The sequence below is a fragment of the Oreochromis niloticus genome, linkage group LG20 (genome assembly GCF_001858045.2).
Source record: "Oreochromis niloticus isolate F11D_XX linkage group LG20, O_niloticus_UMD_NMBU, whole genome shotgun sequence".
In the NCBI taxonomy this organism is placed as follows: Eukaryota; Metazoa; Chordata; class Actinopteri; order Cichliformes; family Cichlidae; genus Oreochromis; species Oreochromis niloticus.
In genome coordinates, this window is record NC_031984.2 from 3,235,669 (window position 1) to 3,256,847 (window position 21,179).

The following is a 21,179-nucleotide window of genomic DNA, read 5'->3' on the forward strand; positions in this document are numbered from 1 at the left end:
TAGGCAGGAGAAATAATGAAGAACATGACTTCCTTTACTAGATTTTAGAACAAACATTGTTAACAAATCAAAGGGCTCAGGAAACATTTTGAGAAACATTTATGAGACAGGAAACATTTTGAATAAAATCAAAGGGATTAACTTCATCACTTCTGCAAATTCAGTCTTTTTCTTTTTTAAACCACAGAACATCTCGTTGGTTTTGTAATGAGCTAACGCATATTCAAATGCAACACTAAATTTGTGGTGAGCTTATTGTAAAACATAAAAAGTAACAAAGAGGAACATCTGATACCAACACGAACAGGAAGCAGCTGGTGTGTGGGCAAACTGGTGTCCATGGTGACAGTTACAAGGTAAACAAGCTGTTTGAAGTTAGTGCTGAAACTGAATGTGATTGGATAGTGCTTGGTCAAAACAATGCATTGTTGTCAGACAAGACCCAATGGGCTGCAAGGTGACTGTTAATGCAAATGGAACAGTTTAATTGTTTAAAACATCAAACGCACCTGAAAATGACCTTTGATCTTTCTTAGAAAAAATGAAATTTGTTCTGCTGCTCATATAATTGTGACCTGTGTATGTGCTGTTACCAACACCAACCACTAATATTGCCAAATCAAGCAGAACTGAAATCTTTGAGACTGAGATTTGAGTTTGCTACTTTAAGCTCAACATGAAGGTTTCCGTGATGTAATGGTTAGTAGTAGTAATATTTTTATCTTATATGTAGCCTCACCGGATACAAGTACTCGAGTTCTTAATGTGCAGTCTTTTATTATCAGCAAAGCCAGAAATTTCTCCCATTTTGTCCAAAAAAACGTGTGTATGTGTTTGTAGATATCTATCTATATCTCTATATCGCTATATATTTTTTAAAAATAAAATAAAATAATAAGAAAACTACAAAAACAAAACAAACAAACAAAACAAGTGAAAGCTAAAGTACTTCATTACTTTGGTACAGTTTTGTATGCTAAACCCTGTCAGTTTGTGTTCTGGTGCTTGGATTGGTGGGTTGACTGCTGGAGTTTTCCAAGCTCTCAGTGATGACTTCATGGCAGACACATACAGGTTCACATTATGTAGCAGTCCACTGCAGGATGTACAGTTTTAATTTCTCTAGACTTTCATATTTTATTCAAAAAACTGAGGTAGCAGACCTATTTCTTATTTCTTCCTGTGCAGTCATAAAAAAAGTCTAGAAAACAGGAAAACACTATTTTAACATGATTGAATATTAAATAAATTAGAGAAATAGGTAAGAGATGGATTGGAGATCTAGGTTCACCAATTCTATGTGCTCCCCAAAAATCATAGCGGTCCAATTTTGCCATCATCAAGAGAAGATCTTTGTGTAAAATGACACCACATTAGCTATCAAAACAATGTCACGGGAACAATGTGCTATTATCAGAGCTTAAGGAGGACCAACAAAATATCAAATGGTATGACTTTTTTTGCAGAAGAATTTATTTTGATGAATGTTTTTTTATTTACAGCACTCAGTTTGTATATTTATTAATCTGAAAGCTGAATTTTCAGTAGGCTACAGAGACAATAAAGCATAATAAAAAAGTTCTTTAGATTTATCATTACAAACAGCAACAACACAAAATGGACACTTTACATAGTCTGACAAAGATTGTATAAAGAGAGACTGGGCCTCTGGTGCAGGAAGTTGCAAAGGAAAGGAGGTCTGGGTGTCTCTGCTTAGACTGCTGAACCCAACACATGAACCCAGGTAAGATTCAGAAAACAGACTGCTGGATGGGCACGATTTCTTGTGGTAACTTGCATTGATTCTGTAGCTGCCTCTCATAATCCTCTTTCAGGAGGATTCATCAAATAATGGTTCGCTGTCTCTGATCTCTATCGGACAGAAAAACATTTTTGTCAGAAAACAGAATTGTGTCTGTAAAGAACAAAGTTATTACAGTCAGAACTAGAATGAAAACTAAACTTTGGTGTAAACTGAATCAAATTAAACCAGACTTGAAAAATTAAAACAATTAAAATAAAACACAATACACACACAACCTGAGGAATCGTTAGTTTTTACTGGGACAAAATTGTACTTAAAGCCTATTCTTACTTCTGGGCCCTATTCCAGGCAGTGTGTGCAACAAACACAGAGTTCTGACTTTGTTCACTGAGGAATTGAGAAGATGGTGATGTTGAATAGAAAAAACAGGAATAGGCGATTAAAAGCTTTATTTTACAGGCACTGTGAGCAGATCTAAAATCTGATCTGGATGGGAAAAGACCAGAATGATCAGAATTGGATCTGAGCCTGATTTAGTCTGAATTAATGATTCTTATTCATGTTCTTGCTATGCAATTGGCCTATGAGTGACCATTTAGGTGATTTTCAGTGAAAGATATATTGAGGTACAGCCCAAATTTTTAAAAACTGCAGCATTAAAATTGTTGTTTAACATAATTTAAATGACTGAATGTCTTTCTGTGAACAAGTTCCTACTTAAAATGTTCAGAATACAGACAGTCTGCATTTAAAAATTCCCTTTAGACTACTTTTAATCCCATTTTAGATTTTTAAAGTAATTTGGTGCTCGTTTTCACTCATATATTCACATCGTATCCATCCAACACATGACTCATCAGTTTGTTATGTGTCTGAAGCTTCATACAAAGAAGTTTAACCCATATATACTATTCAGGTTGAACTGACCCATTTTGACATTTAACAGCAGCAAACACCCTAAATTTCATTTTTTTTAACTTTAAATTTGATTACTTGAAGTGACCCAAAATACACAAACAATACATTATTTAAAAAATTTATACTTTTTTTTGCTTTTCCAAATGCTACATTTTTTTTACATTGAGGCTGTGACTGTCAAATTTTACCTGTAGCTCCTGAGATACTGAGTTTGGGTCAAATAAAGGAAAATACATTTTACTAATTTTATGGAGTCATGAAACTGTGAAACTCTACATGCCACAAAGTTCAAGGGGACAGGGAGCAGAAGGTGACATGGACTGGAGATCTGAGACAGGCTGGCAGGGCGTCGCAGTAGTTAGCACAGTCACCTCACAGGAGCGAGATTCAAACCTGGCTCGGGCCTTTCTGTGTGGAGTTTGTCTGTTTGAACAACTCCAGAATACCTCGGTTCTCTGCCTTCTTTCCACAATCCAAACACACTATAAAGTGGTTAAATTGAACTCTAATTATTAAAAAGTGTAACATTTAAATGAGTTCATCCTTCATTAATTCAAATAGGATGATAAATACGCTGGTTCACCACTTATTACTTTTATTGGATAAAATATAAATTTCTAATAACAGATCAGTTTGAAAGTTCATGTCTAAGCTGAATCACAGCTTTTGACTCAGTTTAGAAATTTACTGTCTGATGTGTCATTATGATAGTTTTGTAAATGTAAAACCAGCAAAAAATAAGCAATTGATATGCAACAGTTTTAGTGAAAACAAGTACAGCAGAGGCCTCGGGTGAAGTGTCTGGTTTTTTGAATTATCACAGTAAAAGTTAAGTTAAGTGATATCAAGAAAGCTGTAAGGTGAAATAAGGATTGTGGGTGTATTTACCTTGTGACAATGCTTGAAGCTCATACTTTTGTGCCTGCAAAATAATTTTATGAATGAATAAAAAAAATGTGCTCCTTCAGTGATTGAGCATGGCGCCCCTGACAGAGTCTGGCAGCTGTAACATCTGGTATGTATATAACACATCACTTTACCTGCTGATGTGCTGCTGCTTGATGATGCTGCCCCCCTCTGTTGGAGCTCCCCTCACTGATCCAGTTGATCTGCTGGTTGGTTGCTTCTGGTTTTTGATGTTTTGCTTTATTGATCATTTGTTGAGCAACATTTAAACAGCCGTCCCAGTCTTTCCTTTTTATGTTGCTCATGATTTCTTTAGTCAGAGTTTCATTTGCTTCTTTCCTCAAAAGCTCCTCCAGAACTTTTTTCTCTTCTTCCAAAATCAGTTTGTAGTAAAACGTTTTCTTGTTGCACCAACTGTATTTTTCTTCAAACCATTTTCTCCATCCACTCCAAGTCATGAAGAAAGCTGCAAGAGTCATGCTGAGGAGCAGAGAGTAAGCAGCAAGCTGAAAAAGAAGCAACAAACATACAAAACATTTAACAGCATTAATGTGTCTGTGTATTTATTATACTTTCATAAATTAAAAAAAACATAACAGTACAATAACATTACATATTCACTGAGTACATATGCACATCCTCACCTTTGACTTCATTTGCAGCTCAGTTATTTGAGCTGTTTCATTAGCTGTGAGACCCTCAGGTTCGCAGAACAGCTTCCTCTTTTTTTCATCAGTGGTACAGCAGCTATACCAGTCTGTGAAAAGCAACACAGCTACAATCCACAGCAGACTGATTAGAAACGCTCTGATAACGCGCTTGAGTACAATGCATAAAAACGTGGATGGATGCTCCGCTGTGCTCCGAAATGTCTGGTCTATCAGGAGCACCAGGAAAAATATTAAAAAAACAGGCACGACCACCATTTCATTGCAATCGAAAGTGTGGCCTGAGCAAGCGCACATCTTGGCCTGCAGATACATAAATGCGAAGAAAATCCCAAAGCCTGTGCCAGTGGTGCCGATTTTTCCACTACGAGCATATTGCAGGAGTTTTTTCAACATCTTGAGCAGTTCAGTGCCTGCTGAGGCTGCAGCTTCTGACCTGTAAAATTACAGACACGGAAAAAGAAATATTTCCTGCTTTTCACACCAAGTATCACAGTCTCTTTGAAAGTCAGCTTGATATCTCAGTCCTATAGCAGCAGTGAAATGAGCAAGTCGTCCAGTCAAAGTGATGAAATGAGCTCTCTTCTCCCACCCTCACATAAGAACCACGAGTGTTGCTCCTACAGGTGGCAGGATGCAAATGCAATATGACGTCATGAGAAGGAGTTTAAACAGCACTCTGTTCAAAACTGTTTCCAAAGTCGTGTCAGCGAATTTCAAAATTTTCCCAAACACTTTATACTATGATGAGGTTGTGTGTCACAACAGGTTTTTTGATGAATGAGTTGGAATGATGAATTCTATCAGCACTGCACAGTATTAGGTACTTTTAGGTACTAAAACTTATTTAAATACAGTAATTACGGCTTAGATTCTGTTAGTTATCATAATCCAGGCTTCATAATATTTCTGTTTTTTTATGTTTATTTTTTCAACTGCATTATGACTAACAACAAAAAATCTCCACAGTTTGAAACGTAGAGTGTTACAGATACAAAGTGAATTTATGTTATTTTTGTCATGAGATGTTAAAACGTGTGTTAAACACTATTTAGTCACCACAGCCTGTGGAGTCTACTGTAAAGAGATGGCAATGACTCAACCAACTTTTTATTCAGTGTTGAAACAAAAAAAATGTCAAGCAAACATGAACAAGAGAGGAGAAGAAGAAAAAGAATGCAAGCAGGGTGGAGTGGGTGGAGATTACTGTCAGGGGTGATTTGTGGCAGAACAAGTGAAAGTTTACAAGATGGCAGTGAGACCTGCTGTGATGTATGGTTTGGAGATGGTGTTACCGACAAAAAGGGGGAACCACAACAGCACAAGAAGACAAATGTTTCCTGTATTTTATGCAAATTATCATATTTTCTATTTGTAGTGTCCGTGGTTTTTGTTACAGCAAATGTTTCTAGGTCTGGGGGACTCACTGTGGCTTTCATTTTTAAATCAAAGAAGCCTAAAAATCTAGTAACTGAGAAAAAGATATTAGATTAGATTAGATATAACTTTATTAATTCCTCAGGTGGGTTTCTTTAGGAAATTCTGACTGTCAATGTTTTGTGAAATTCTAAAATCATACTTCAGACTTTTGCTTGTGGTTTAATGTCCTTAAGACTTTGTCACTTCTGAAAAAAAAGATATGAGAATGGGAGCACATGTTGTCCTAAAATCTGTTCGTATATAGCTTAGAGCACTGATGGTTACAGAGATACAACATGTGCAAAATGAATGTCAGATCTGCCAGTTTCATAGGCACTCACAAACTCTGACACAATCAGAGATGCAGGATTTTGAACTGAGCACTGATGATAAGCTGGATGGTCTCTCTACTCTTTAGTTCAGAGCACATGGTATACACGTTTTTCAAAATGAAATTCACATTATAATTCATTCTTCCACAAAGTTTTCAACTTTGCATCAATTCACTTCCTGCCATTTTTATATCATTTTCGGCTGCTTCCTCTAATTACCAGTCCGTTTCTTACCATGTTCACACCATCCATCCATCCATCTTCTTCAGCTTATCCAGGGCCGAGTCGCAGGGGCAGCAGCCTAAGCAGAGAAGCCCAGACCTCCCTCTCCTCAGCCACCTCCTCCAACTTGTCCGGGGGAACACCAAGGCGTTCCCATGCCAGCCGAGAGACAGCGTGTCACCAGGCCTCCTCCCGGTGGGACATACCTGGAACACCTCACCCAGGAGGCACCCAGGAGACATCCTTGTCAGATGCCCAAACCATCTCAACTGACTCCTTTTGATGTGGAGGAGCAGCAGCTCTATTCTGAGCCCCTTCTGGATGGCTGAACTTCTCACCCTATCTCTAAGGGAGAGTCCAGGCACCCTTCAGAGGAAACCCATTTCCGCCGCTTGTATGCGCGATCTCGCTCTTTCGGTCACTACTCACAGCTCGTAACTGCTCAGCTCTCTCTTCACCATGACGGACCGGTAAAGCATCCGCATCACTGCAGCTACAGCACCAATCCATCTGTCGATCTCCGGCTCCCTTCTCACATCACTTGTGAACAAGACCCCAAGATACTTAAACTCCTCCACTTGGTGCAGGAACTCGTCTCTGAGCCGGAAAAGGTTCTCAACCACAAAAGGTTGAGAACCTTTTCCGGCTGAGAATCATGGCCTCCGATTTGGAGGTGCTGATCTTCATTCACACTCGGCTGCGAGCTGGAAGCCATCACCCGATGATGCCCACAGAACCACATCATCTGCAAAAAGCAGAAATGAAATTCTCAGACCACCCAAGTGAAAGCCTTTCGCCACTTGGCTGCGCCCAGAAATCCTGTCCATAAAGATTATGAACAGCATCAGTGACAAAGGGCAGCCCTAGCGGAGCCCATCACGCACCAGGACCAAGTCCAAGTTACTGCCAGCTATGCGGACCAAGCTCTTGCAACTGTTGGCCTGTAGCAATTGGCCAAACACCCCATACTCCCACAGCACCTCCCACAAGACACCCTGGACACAGTTGACAAAACAGAAAAGACATGTAGACTGGTTGGGCAAACTCCCATGCCCCTTTAAGTATCCTTGAGAGGATAAAGGCCTGATCCAGTTTGCCACGACAAGGAGGAAAACCACATGTTCCTCCAGTCCAGGTTCGACTAACGGACGGACTTTACTTTCCAGCACCCTGGCATAGATTTTCCCAGGGAGGCTGAGGAGTGTGATCCCCCTGTAATTGGAACACACCCTCCGGCCCCCCTTCTTGAAAATGGGGACCATCACCCCGGTCTGCCAGTCCAGGGATACTGCCCCTGATCTCCACGCCACATGCGTGCCAACCAGGACAGCCCTATAACATCCAGAGCCTTCAGGAACTCAGGACAGACCTCATCCAACCCAGGGGCTCTGCCACCAAGAAGTTGTTTAACTGCCTCAGTGACCTCACCCCCAGAGACTGGTAGGTCATTTCCTTTGTCCCCAGACTCTGCTTCCTCAGTGGGATTTAGGAAGCCCTGGAAGTATTCCTTTCACCGCACAACAATTTTTTCAGTTGAAGTCAGCAGTGCTCTACCCGCACTATACACAGTGCAGGTAGAACACTGCTTTCCCCTCCTGATTCGCCTGATGGTTTGCAGGAATCTCTTCGAGGCAGTCCAAAAGTCTTTGTCCATGGCCTCTCTGAACTCCTTCCACACCCGAGTTTTTGCTTCATCCATCGCCTGAGCCACATTCTGCCTGGCCTGTTGGTACCTATGAGCTGCCTCCAAAGTCCTACAGGCTAGTCAAGTCTGATAGTGTCCAGAACATATGGCCTCAGGTCTGGTGATACAAAATCGATCATCGACCTGCAGCCTAGAGCATCCTGGTGCCACATGTACTCATGGAGACTCTTATGTTCGGCGATTGTGGCTCAAAGAGTTGGCAGTTCGTCTTGTAATCGGAAGGTTGCCGGTTTGAGCCCTGGCTCCAACAGTCTCGGTCATTGTGTCCTTGGGCAAGACACTTCACCCATTGCTTACTGGTGGTGGGCAGAGGGCCCGGTGGCACCAGTGTCCAGCAGCCTCACCTCTGTCAGTGTGCCCAAGGGCCCCTGCAGCTTGCCATCACCAGTGTGTGAATGGGTGGATGACTGAATGTGTAAAGCGCTCTGGGGTCCTTAGGGACTAAGTAAAGCGCTATACAATTACAGGCCATTTACCATTTATGTTCAAACATGGTGTTTGTTATGGCCAAACTATGCTCTGCACAGAAGTCCAATAACAAAACAACACTCAGGTTCAGATCAGGGAGGCCGTTCCTCCCAATCACGCCCCTCACTATCATTGCACACATGAGCATTGAAGTCTCCCAGTCGGACAGCAGAGTCTCCAACACCCCACCCAGGGACTCCAAGATGGCTGGGTACTCTAAGCTGCCACTCGGTGCATAGGAGCAGATGACAGTCAGGACCCGAAGGCGCACGGAACAACCCTCTCATTCCCTGTGAAGAGCCCCAATGTAGAGGCAGCAAGCCAAGGAGATATTAGAATACCCGGCGCCTCTAACCAGGGGCAACTCCAGACTGAGACAGAGTCCAGCCCCTCTCCGGGAGGATGTTCCAGAGCCCAAGCCGTGCATTGAGGTTAGCCAGACTATCTAGCAGTACCTCTCAACCTCACGCACTAACTCAGGCTCCTTCCCCACCTGGCAGGTGACATTCCATACCCAGTTGGCAGTCTTAGTAGCCAGTGATCAGTCCGCCAGGGCTTCCGCTCCTGGACACCACTTGTCACACAATGCACCTGACCTCTATGGTGTCTCCTGCGGGTGATGGGCTTGCAGGAGGATTGGCACCCTGGGCCTGCTCCACTGCGGAGCCCCGGTAACCCTATCCCAGGAAGGGTGATCTGTTCCCTCGATGTTTTCCTCATAAGCAATGTTCCCTCTAATTTTTCATGTGTCTGAGCAAACACATGAACTCCCTGAGCGGTGCCTTGGACCACTGTGAGCAACAGCAGACGTGTGCACTGTGGTCACGCCAGCATCGAATCCATCCAAGTTAAATGGTTTATTAAAATAATCAAATTACAGCATTTACATTTCTGTTAGACTACTTTTAATTAACCGCTTTAGCCCACTTACATTGAAAATTAAAAAAAATCTTGTTCATGACCTGTGTAGTATGTTAACACTATTGGAAGTAAAAAAGAATTTGAACTCCAATTTTGAAAACACAACTTTATTTTTTTTATTTGTTTATTTTTTTGCTCTGACTTGTATTATGAGTCTGAGCCCTGTAACTCTCTGTCTGCAAAATACAGTAAATTATGACCAATGTTGGGCAATTAATTATATAGTTACTTCTTCAAAAAAGTAACTGAGTTATGCAAACAAAGTTTTTTTGTAGCTGTTTACCTAAAAATGCAGCCAAAGCGTTTTTTAAAAAAATAAACATTTCAAACAATTTACAGAACAATCAGCTGTTCTGCATCACATCACAACACAGTGTGCAGCTTAGAGGGAACATTGCTCATAAGGGTCTTCTGAATCGCTCTTTGTCTGGTCCCTCACCCTGGACCAATTTGCCATGGGAGACACTACCAGGGGGCAGAAGCTCCATGTTCACACCATGTTACTTTATCCAGTTTGGTGGTAACTAGTGAAACTGTCCACTCAGACTGATCCAAGTCACCTTGGTCCTATAAGGAACATCTGAGCTCATGCATAACCATTTCTATCTGCATTCCTGAGTGTTTGGGCTGTTAGAGCGTTCTACTTCTGTTTTTCCACACCATCCATATTCTGTTTTCATAAAACTGGCCCAGTAACGGTCTTGCCTTACGTCTATGAGCCAATCATCTTCCACGCATTTTAAATCTCAGTGCTCTTTTGTCAATCTGCCTTTCAGACTGCGTTTCGTGTGCCTTCATCTCTGTCACTGCATATGTCTAGACCACTTCCTTTCTTCACTTTGTTTAGTAGTTTCATTGTGTAGCTTCAGAGTGCAATCTGCAAATAATTTATTACTTAATACATCAAATAAAGTTCAATTATGTTCAGGTCTTTCAGATGATTTTTATTGAACTAGTATTCATATGACTTCTTAGCTTGACTGGAAAACCCTTAGCTGACTTATTAATTTAATAAACCAGCTGTCATGTGACAGCTTAGCATGAATATCAGTAATGGGGTAAGTTTTATGAACTTACCTCACAGTACAGGCCTGAGCTGGGCCTCGCTGAGATCAAACGTGTCCTTAATAGTTATTAATAACTAATTAAGTTGCCATTCTTTTTGTCAAATGATAATAGAAGATGATTTTAAAAGCCAAGTAACATAACATAACTGTAATGTGAATAATGGTATGCTACTCTGAAACTTTCACCACTTTTATTTTGTAAAATCCACCAGGGGAGGACCTCCACCTCCAACAGCCTGGATCATGTAGCACTGACATTCATTACATAAATTATAGTAAACAGGTTTTAGTAACTGAACTTATTTCTAGCTAGATTATTAAAATTATTTTTTCAACAATAAAGTCAGAGAAAATATGTCATCAATAAAACAGTCTTTTCTGAAAATAAAATGTTTTCATTATAAAAAATACTTTTGTTGCTGGTTTGGTTAAATTTAATTTCAAACATTGGCACACAGTAGCTGGCTTAAAACAGATTTCACAGATACCACCTTGAGCCAACCACAACACACAGGAAGACATATGTTTCCTGTTTTTGTACCACGTGTGACAGGCACTATTAGCCCTTGTGTTGTGGTCTGATTCACAGAGCTCAGGTGAATCAGCTTCCCGAGCACATTCGCAAGCTCACAAACTTCCTGTGGAGCAGGAAACGAGCGGTCGAGGATTTAACTCTGAGACAGAAAGCTGTGAGCCTGGAGAAAGAACTGTGGGAGAAAGCCATGCAAAAGGGAGTAGATATTGACGAGCAAGCGGAAGACCGCATCAGGAGGAAAGTTCTCTCAGACCTCCGAAGAACGACATATCACCAATCCAGTCATTAAGATATATGCAAAATTACACAAAAATAACTGATACAACTGATGCAGATGAACAGCCAATCACAAGAAGGATACCAAAGATTAAATCGGTGATTGTAGCCAGGTGCGGTGAACGCTTCCTGCTATTGTCCTGCACTGTGCTTAATTTCTTCTATGGTTATGGCTAATTTACACTTTTACCTGATGAGCTGCTGTGATGTGTTTTATTGTGTTTTACTGGTGTATTTTTATGTGTTAGAGAATTTTGTTTGTTTTCAGACGCAGCACTGACTGCTGTCTAAGACTTTCATTTGCAGTGTTGTTGGTTGAGCTATTTAAAATAATTGAGATTCACATAATAACAGTTTTTCGTTTCTTAGTTTTTAGTCCCATATGGAAAAGATATATCTAAATCTTATAAAGTTTGTATCTGTCTTGGGTGAAACTTGTATGAAAAGCATACAAAAGTGAAAACAGATATAAGATCCCTTGAAAAATTATACAATGAAACTTGTATGTTTTGGATACTTACTAAAACAATAAATGAAAGTAATGAGAAAGTGGCCACTTTCATGAGTAAATCATATGTTTTTACTATTTCTTTTCCATATGGGGTGCCTCTGGCTTAATCGGTAAACTGGGAGTTCTCTCACTTTTTGCTGTAACATAATCTGTTTGTATGTTTCTTTAATTTTGTGTTTAGGGTTGTTTTTATAGTTTGATCACTAATACAACACCCCCAGTGTTCCAGCAGTGGTTACCTGGCTCCCAGCAGCAGAACTACAGCTGTCTTCTTATCCTCCTTTCTTTGGTTAATAGCCAGCCGGCGAGCCTGCTGCTTGCGGCACAGTGAGGAGAGGGCGGGGCAGCGGGGGAGTCTCTGGCTGGTTGGAGCAGCATCTAATAACCAACTCGCAAAATAAAACAAAACAAAAACAAAACAACAAACACGAAAACACCAGACATTATGATACAGACCGATGTTTTTTCGAAATTCTATACGCGAAAAGTGAGCGCGAGAGCCCTCGGTGCGCCTGCGCGCTGCTTAAGTCAAAGTAAACTTTATTGTCATCTCCGCTACATACAGTCCAGTATATAGAGAGACGAGAAGACGAGGCTCCAGTTACAGCAGTGCAAGTAAACAAACAATAAATATAAGAAGAGTAAGAAAATAAATATACACTTTAGGACCAAGGGTAAAGGGATCAATAACAATTTAAAATTTATAATTTACAGTTTGATGATTTAAAGTCCAATGTTCCCTCTAAGCTGCGCGTGTGCACAATTGCGCACTGCTGGCACGGTCTCTGCGCACAGTAAATCTGTGTTGCACACAAAAACGAAATAAAACCAGAATTAAATTTAAGATTAATAGCTACTTCAACAATTTTTTTTCTGCAGTGTTAGTCAGTGACTGGCTGCTCCTGTATGGGATTAGAACGATGCCACCTTATCCTGTAGTCCAGCCAAAGATGCGATTCACATTCGTATATACGCAGCTAATCACCGTCGCTGACAGGCTATGACAGCGTCCTTATGTGCCGACACCGGAGTTTTAGCTAGCAAAGCGGCGTGGCTGATGTGCAGTGAAGCCACGTTAATGACAACGTGTCCAACCATTGGAGATGTGAGCAGGACAGACGGAACAACTGAAAAGTGTGGACTTTATACCAGTTTTTAAATTGTGTTGATCGGCCACGTAAAACCAGAGTTATGATAAAAATATCTGCAGTGTTTGGTTTTCTTCCTGAATACTATCGTTGTTTATATTTACTGCAGGAAGAAACGGTAAAAACGGCGTTTTATAAGGAACACCTCGAAAGAACTCTCCGCCTGTGAGCAAAAACAAAACCAAAACACCTTCACCCTTTCCTATTGGTCGAAAAATGTGCCATGTCGACCATTAAAAAAATGATATGGCAACATGGCATTTAGTTGTTTAGGGAGGGAGAAGTTTTAGGAGTGACGACGGTGTTTTGAGATGTGACAGATTTGCGACGTTCAGCACAAATCATGTGTAGTTAGTGTGTAGTGTAGTCAATAGTTTTGTTGTGTGTGTCAGAACAATGAGGCGGCTGCTGAGTGTTACAGGTGTTACAGGAGTGATACATCTGCTGTTGTCAGGCCTGCAGGTATCGGGCTGTTGTTCTCCTTTATCTCACAGTGGACAGAAATTATTTTTGGAGTGGCACAAATAATTTGTGTGGCATCAGATTTGATGCAGAACAGCTGATTGTTCTGTAAATAGTTTGAAATGTTTATTTAAAAAAACGCCTTGGTTGCATTTTTAGGTAAACAGCTGCAAAAAACCGTTGTTTGCATAACTCAGTAATTTTTTGGAAGAAGTAACTATATAATTAATTGCCCAACATTGGTCATCATTTCTGTATTTTGCAGACAGAGAGTTACAGACTCTCTCAGACCACAGACTCATAATACAAGTCAGAGCAAAAAAATAAAAAATAAAGTTGTGTTTTCAAAATTGGAGTTCAAATTATTTTTACTTCCAATAGTGTTAACATACTACACAGGTCATGAATGAGATTGTAAGTGTGCAAAAGCAGTTAATTAAAAGTGGTCTAACATTAATCTAAATGCTGTAATTTGATTATTTTAATAAACCATATGACTTGGATGGATGCTGGCGTGACCACAGTGCACAAGTCTGCTGTTGCTCACAGTGGTCCAACGCACCGCTCAGGGAGTTCATGTGTTCGCTCAGACACGTGAAAAATTAGAGGGAACTTTGTTAAAGTCTCACACACAGCCCATCAAAAGGGGAGCACATTTTATTCATAATGTTGTAAATCCAAGCCCATTATGCATTCATGATTTGAATCCTGGGTTGTGCGAAATCCCAGAAATAAACCCTAGACAAAGTGAGTATGCAAACTAAGGTGCAGGTCTATTAGGTTATGTTGTGGTGATTCTCGGGTTGGGGAATGGGTGTTCATACTGGAGTACAAAATTAAAACCAAGATGGACAAGAATAGTTCAAAGCTATCAGGTCCTCAATTTGGAAAAAAAGAGAAAAGAAGAGGAGGAGTATGACAAAATATGGGAGAGAGGGAGTGTTCGCCCAGGGCACCAAACAGGGTAGGAGCGCCACTGTCTTTATGCTTGCTCTGTATCTAAACTTAACAGTAGCACAAGTGAGTCCTTGACGTGAGCCAGTTTGAGGGAAAATGGGTGCAGCAGAGACCTCCAGTGGCAACTGTACAGAACAGCGTCTTCACCTCAGTATAATGCAGGGGTAGGCAACCTTTCTGATGATGAGTGCCATCTAAAATTCCTTCAGAAGTCAGTGTGCCATATGACTGCATTAATAACAAATTTAATAACGCTCTATATTAACAGTTACACACTATACAGAACAACTGTATAGAATTATATTTGTTAGCAGATGTTGGCAGCTGTCAGCGAATAGTTATCAGCTATTTTGAAACAAAAAAAGACACTTTTTATCCATAACAGGAACTCCATAACAGCAAATGGACTGTACAACTGTACAACAGAAAATGCAAAAGCTATTTATGGTCTCCTCACAATAATGATAAGGAAAATGAACTGGGCCAATATGGCATGTTTGTCAATACAGGGATACATATGTTAATGTGATTTCTCATCTGCCACTCAGAGACACAGGTCTCCGAGTGTCCAGCATTCAGAGGCTACCTGAGGACACTCATGTGAGAGAAAATCTGCTCACACAGACATGTAGAGCCAAATACTGTCAATAAGGCCTCTGCAATGTTCTGAAGACAGTAAAACATGTCAGGTAGTGACGTCCAGCAGGTAAAAATGCAAGTGTGGTGTGAATAAGGCACGGTGGGACAACAGATTGTCATTTATAACCATTTTATTCAAATCACATCACACCACAAGACACACTAACCCCTAAGTCCCTGTGTTTTTAGCCAGGCGGGCGTGATTAAGGATGTCGTGTAGGTGCGTCCGCCCTCCCTGCACGGCACCGCAGACCACGCCCCACCACAGCAAGCTCCATGAACACGCACAGCTGTGGATTCCAGCTGCGTTTGTAGTTCTGCAAACTCGGACGCCCACAGAGTCGAGCCTTTCAGTTCAATCAGCTGCATTGTCCAGTCAGTGTCCAGTCAGTGTCCAGTCAGTTAATGTGAGACAAATCCAGCTGCTCATTAAAGCTTTCTGGTTTGATCAGAAAAGAAAATGTTGGTCCACCTGAAAGTCCCGAAAATGCTTTGTGAATTATTTCTCAAGTCTGTGTATTTCTGTGATGCTGATGTTTCACTGAGCGGACAGCTCCTGAAGCATTTGAAGTGTCGGAATGTGGAAATTTCGACATCGCTTGAAAAAACTGCCAGCTAGCTCCGTGGGATGTAACCTCTAACCAGTAGGCTAAGTTATTTTTATCCAATTACAAGTTGAATCTGATAGTTGGGGTTGTTAGCTAAGATAGTGTCATTATGAACTGGCAGAACTATGCGAGCTAATTTGCGATGTGCACCGTTGGCCCGGCCATTTATTTTTTTAATGCTCCTTCTCAGATTAATTCACTGCATGTCGTGCCCAGGGGTCGACTGGGACAAAAAATCGTCCGGCATTTTGACTGGAGACCGGCCCACCAGGTATTATAGGAAAAGCCATAAAGCCTTTGAATGAAAACAAATGCTGTTGTGACAGTGATGTACACTGTCTTGTTGGTATATGCATGATTTCTATACATTTTACATGAGATAAAAACTTTGGTTGTAAGATTCAAATAATTATTTATTAAAATCTAGTCCAAAAGCTGGACACTTTTCTATGTTAGCTACTTACAAAAGGATCCTGGTGTTATTTGTCTCTCAGAAACAGTTTATAACTTCCCTTCAACTCATCCATGTCACCTAAAAGGTAAACCTGTTTCTCCATCACCTGTTCAGCTCTGATGATTCAGTAAGGACATCTCCTGGTTTCATCTTCATGTTTCCCTCTCACCACATACCCAAACCGATATCATGACCAGCAGCTTTACAGCTGTGGCTCCAGCAAACATCAGCTGATACTAGAAATAAATATTAAATAAATTCTAACAACAGCTGATCAAGCTTAAACGTGCTGTTGTTGTTTAGCGCGACATCCGCTGGTTTCCTCTTTCTGGCGCAAAGTGGGCGATAAATAAACAAGAGAGAAAAGCCGATCAGCTGATCATTGATCAGTTTCGTGATTGAAGTAGAAACAGGAGAGAGAGGGAGGCGGAGACTGAGAGAAGAAGAGGCAGCTGCGGCGTAAAGACGCAGAATAACTCCAGCTTTGTGTCTTGTTTAAATTCTGAAGGAAGTACGGAACAAACTGCGTTTCTTTTCACCTTAATACGAAATGTGTAATACTTTCTCTGAATACGAGACGATTCCATTTTTTACGGGACGGTTGGCAACTCTACTAACCAACCTTATGAATAAAATAAAGTTCACTATCAGTAACATCATAGCACCCGCCCAGCTGTATAGAAACTCCGTCATGCTATCTATAGTTAGCATGACATGCAGTACGAGTTATTGTAACTGGCTATAAAAAGTCAGCGCAACGAAAATAAACTCCACCTAAACTTGGTTTACATCTGACCCAGACAGACTGCAGGTCATAACTTCTTACCTTAAGTCCAGTTCACCTGACACTCGGACTGGCGGCTGGCTCAGGTCTCTTCTCCTCCTGCCTCCCTTTTCCCTCATCCACCTGCTGGCCTCTGTGGAAGCTCCGCCGTAGCCACAACCAGACAAATCTATTATTGCAATATAAAGCGCCTTAAGGCAACTGTTGTTGTAATTTGGAGCTATATAAATAAAATTGAATTGAATTGAAAAGTCCCCCAAACTCCACCAGTGGGGCCAGGCCGACAGCATCCTCCGTAATGTCCTCGGCCACTCTGCTCCCACTTCCACTAAATACAGAAAAGCAGCGGCAGTCACCCTTCCTAATTTACCGGGGATGTCTTTATGCATTTTAACAAACGGGACTTAGCTCACGATGGTGGAGCTCCAAACTCCCCTGCCGCTGTTCTGTGCTGGTGTCTTGCTACCAACTGGAAGAAGTCTGCCATCCCCTACCAAGGGCCCTCACTTCTTCTCCTGTGGCCGCGCCCCGCCACCAATTGCCGCTCCGTGGCTCGTGCTGCCTTCGGCCGTGTCCTCAGAGTCTCTCCGGAAGATGTCCCAATAAATAGATTTACTCACATTTATTTATTTTTTAGTAAATGTAAATGGCAGCATGCTAAGAAATGAGGCCAGAAGAGTGAGGAGACTTCAAATTGGGCAAATCTCTGAGCATATCATAGCAGTCTCAGCAGCTGCATGGAAATGTATGTGAGTCTTTACAATACAAAAGTAGCAGCTGACTTCCTAAAAGTTAGGGATATTTATAAGAAATTTATAAGAAATTACTTGAATAATCATATTAACGTTGATTAATTACCCTACAATTAAATATTGCAAATGAAAATTTAACATTTTCCAGGAGTTTCATGCACTTAATCATGTGCAGTGTAGAGACATCTTTTAGTGCCCCTCCTGGTAGATTTGGAGGTTTGCGGCATCAAAAAAAAGTTCATATAGGTGGAAGCTAATGAGCCTGACCCTCTTAGACCAATCGCTGACTGTCCAACAGCACCAGCTGATTGTTGCAGCTTGGATGGAGTTAGGGAGGAGACTTGCAAAGCTGTAACTGCTCCTCAGTCCTCTGGATTCCATATGAAGGCGTGCTCGCCAGGATGGATTGTGGTTAAGCACGTCTCCTTCAGCCACGCACGTTATCGGCAGCTCTCCTCTAAATCTGTGCACTCAGTGACTAACTAGGTTAAAATTTAGTGGCCTGGAAAAATGGACCCCAAGGACGTGTTATATTTTTAGAGTAACCTGTATGAACCCTGTTGAGTGATGTTATAAAATACTTTTAGTTTTTACCTTTACTGTTTCACAAAAAAGAGAATTCCCACGATTTAGACTCTTTGAATGCAGACTTTAGCAGAAGCAAAATCCAAATCAAATAAAAATCACATAAATTGTTTCAATTAAACATACCTAATTAACCTACTCTGATGTTATGCAGATTTCTAGTGGTGATCTTGAGAGGAGAGAAGTTGAGAAGAGAATGAGCACTCTTTGGTCACATCCTTGGAGGTTATAATCCCACATGGAAACAATAAGCTAAGAAAAAGCCAAAATTTAAAGATTCAAATTGTGGGTCTGAAGTTTTTGTGTGGTGCTCTGCTTTGGGTGTTTGTTTGCTTATCCTTTCCTTTGAGGTAATAGAGTTTGGTGTATATTTTGCTATTAATATGATTATCTGCATTATGAGAAAGCGGAGGAACCCAGACCGGTTTAATTTATCCAAGATTTGATCCCTAACCTTCTCGGGGAGTCTCCGGTTATCATCGACCAAACACACCGATCGCTGAGATCTCCACCGGCGGCAGTTCCATCTTTTAAGAGCAATTCAGGCCCGGTATTATTATTGCACAATACCAGGATAAAGAACTCATTCTGCCGCTGCGAAGAGAGCGGGCGTTGGACTACCAGGGCCATAAGGTGCTCATCTTCCCGGATTACACACCGGAGGTGAGGCAGCAGCGTCGTGACTTCAGCGAGGTGTTGAAAGTGCTGCGGGAGAAAAAAGTGGAACACAGCCTTCGGTATGCAGCGAAACTTCAGGTGAAATATAATGGACACCTGAAGGTCTTTTCTACACCAGGTGAGGTGACCACGTTTATAAACTCTGAGGTGAACAGTTTGGTGTAGAGCTGCATCATTTGTGCTTCCTCTGTAAAATACTTATTCATGTTCTGAGAGACCGGCATATTGTAGTTTTCACTTAATAGTTCGTTTGAGCACGGAGTTCAGCGCAGTGTTTTTTGATCAAATTGGACACTTTGTGGAGGAACGTGTTGAAGGCCGTGTACTCAGTGGCCTTGGGCCAAGAGGGACGCCAATACTTCACTCCAGAAGTGCTTTATGCGGGGGTGGGGGAGGATGGGGAGCGGGGGTTTTCGTGGGTTTCTTCTTGTGTGTTCAAGTGTGGTTTTTTGTTTTTGTTTGTACGCTGACGGGGATGGAAGTTGATATCTGATCGAGCTGATACATGATGTTTGGGTCAAACGGTGAGGTGTGTTCTGAGGGAAATGATTTAAAAGTCTCTTGGAATGTTAAAGGTCTTGGACATGTAGTTAAAAGAGGTAAAGTTTTCTCACACCAAAACTCACTCAAACCGGATATAATATTCCTTCTGGAAACTCATATAACTATTAAAAACCAACGGAGATTAAGAGCAAATTGGATATCTCAAGTGTATCAAGCTCCTTTTACCAGCAAGTTGTGATTCTCTTTAAAAAGAATGTTTCATTTTGTTCAGACTCTGTGATTGCTGACCCGTATGGCAGATACCTCAAATTAATTTACTACCGATAACCTTGCTTAACATCTGTGCTCCAAATGTTGACAACCCTGATTTTTTTAAAGAAAGTTTTCAACTTAATACCTACAGTTGCCTCCAACATTATTACTGGTGGTGACTTCAATTGCTATCTTGACACAGACTATCCTATTCTTTTTTCTCTCATGTCCACACAACTTATACTAGAATTGATTATTTCTTGATATCCTCTGAGCTACTGCCCATAGTAGTTGATTCAAATTACCATAATATTGTAATATCTGATCATAGTCCGGTTTCAGTGGTCTTCAAAAACATTTTGACCAAGAATTATAATTGGCGCTTTAACCCTTCCCTTCTGAATGAACAAGAATTTATTAAATATCTCAATGCAAATATAGATATGTTCCTTGCTACTGATGATAACAGGGAAGTTCTACTCTATGGGAGACTTTTAAGGTTGTAATGAGAGGTCACATTATTTCCTTCAAACCTTCCAAGAAAAAAACACTGGAGAAAAGGCTCAAAGAAATAGAAAAAAAGCTTCCTGAACTGGAAGAAGTATATAGATCATCCTTGTTGCAAACTGACTGACTGAAATTAAGGTATGAATACAACACAATTTTAAATAAATGCATTAGCAATCTTCTCTTGAAGCTCGAACATTTTGAATTTGGAGACAAACCAGAAAAACTGTATGAAAATCAACTTAGAGGAGAACAAGCAAAACGAGCAATCCAAAAAGTGAAAACAATATCAGGTAACATAACCAAAAATAAATAAATAAATAAAATAAATAATAATAAAATAATAATAATAATGATAAATAAACACCAATCCAAAGGAAATTAACTCTTGTTTCACCAAATTCTGCAAAAACTTGTATTCTAGTAAAATTAAACCTTCTCAAAGCAACTTCTGCAATTTCTTCAACCAATTATCTATTCCCCAACTAGATGGAGCCCTGAGAGACGAAATTGATTCCCCTATCTCTAAAAACCATCTTTTAAGAGCAATTCAGGCCCTACCGCTTGGAAAGACAGTTGGTCCAGATGGATTTGGTAATTAATTCTATAAAGCCTTTCAAAACAAAATGATCTCTCTCATGCTTAGGATGGTAAACAACTCTGTTAAAAATAAAAGATTACCAACTTCACTTTATGATGCACAGAATCTGCAAGCATAGCGGTCGGAGATGATGACGCCCGTTGGGGGCTCGGTGGTGGAGTAGCAAGATCCATCGGAGGGCTCGGGGCTGGAGTAGAAGCAGCTGTTGGCCAAAAGGATGCTGGAGATAGAGCAGAGGGAGCTCCGAAGTTACAGCCCAGTCAGAGCAAGTAAAAGTGATCCGCGGTGTGAGCGGACCAAAACTTTCACCGGCTTTAAGTTGATAAAAATAGATTTCACTCTCTGGGAGGCTGAAAGCATAGCCCCAAAACCCACCAGTGCTAAGAGGGAATCTTTCCTCCAACCGGTTAGCAGCTGCAGGTTGCACTCTGCAAAGATGCAATCTTCTGAGTTCTGCTGGCGTGGCGGAGGCTCTGTAGCTGGTTACGGGGGTCTGAGAGACCACAGTGAGGTTGGTAGGTCTTGCAGCCATGTT

The 21,179-nt window shown here is 41.0% G+C and overlaps 1 protein-coding gene across 2 annotated transcripts; it reads right to left on the reverse strand.

The window, feature by feature from the left end:
* Nucleotides 1-1,451: 1,451 nt before the first annotated feature.
* Nucleotides 1,452-4,884, reverse strand: LOC102081346 (uncharacterized). 2 transcript variants are annotated; one of them, XM_005466536.4, is made up of 4 exons: nt 4,234-4,877; nt 3,724-4,095; nt 3,572-3,605; nt 1,452-1,872 (listed from the first exon to the last, which is right to left on the reverse strand). In XM_005466536.4, the coding sequence occupies exons 1-4, from the start codon at nt 4,651-4,653 to the stop codon at nt 1,832-1,834; spliced, it is 867 nt and encodes a 288-aa protein (XP_005466593.2). In that variant the 5' UTR covers nt 4,654-4,877; the 3' UTR covers nt 1,452-1,831. The 2 variants fall into 2 exon arrangements, with proteins under 2 accessions (XP_005466593.2, XP_005466594.2); XM_005466537.4 differs by lacking the exon at nt 3,572-3,605 and having other exon boundaries at nt 4,234-4,884.
* Nucleotides 4,885-21,179: the final 16,295 nt, after the last annotated feature.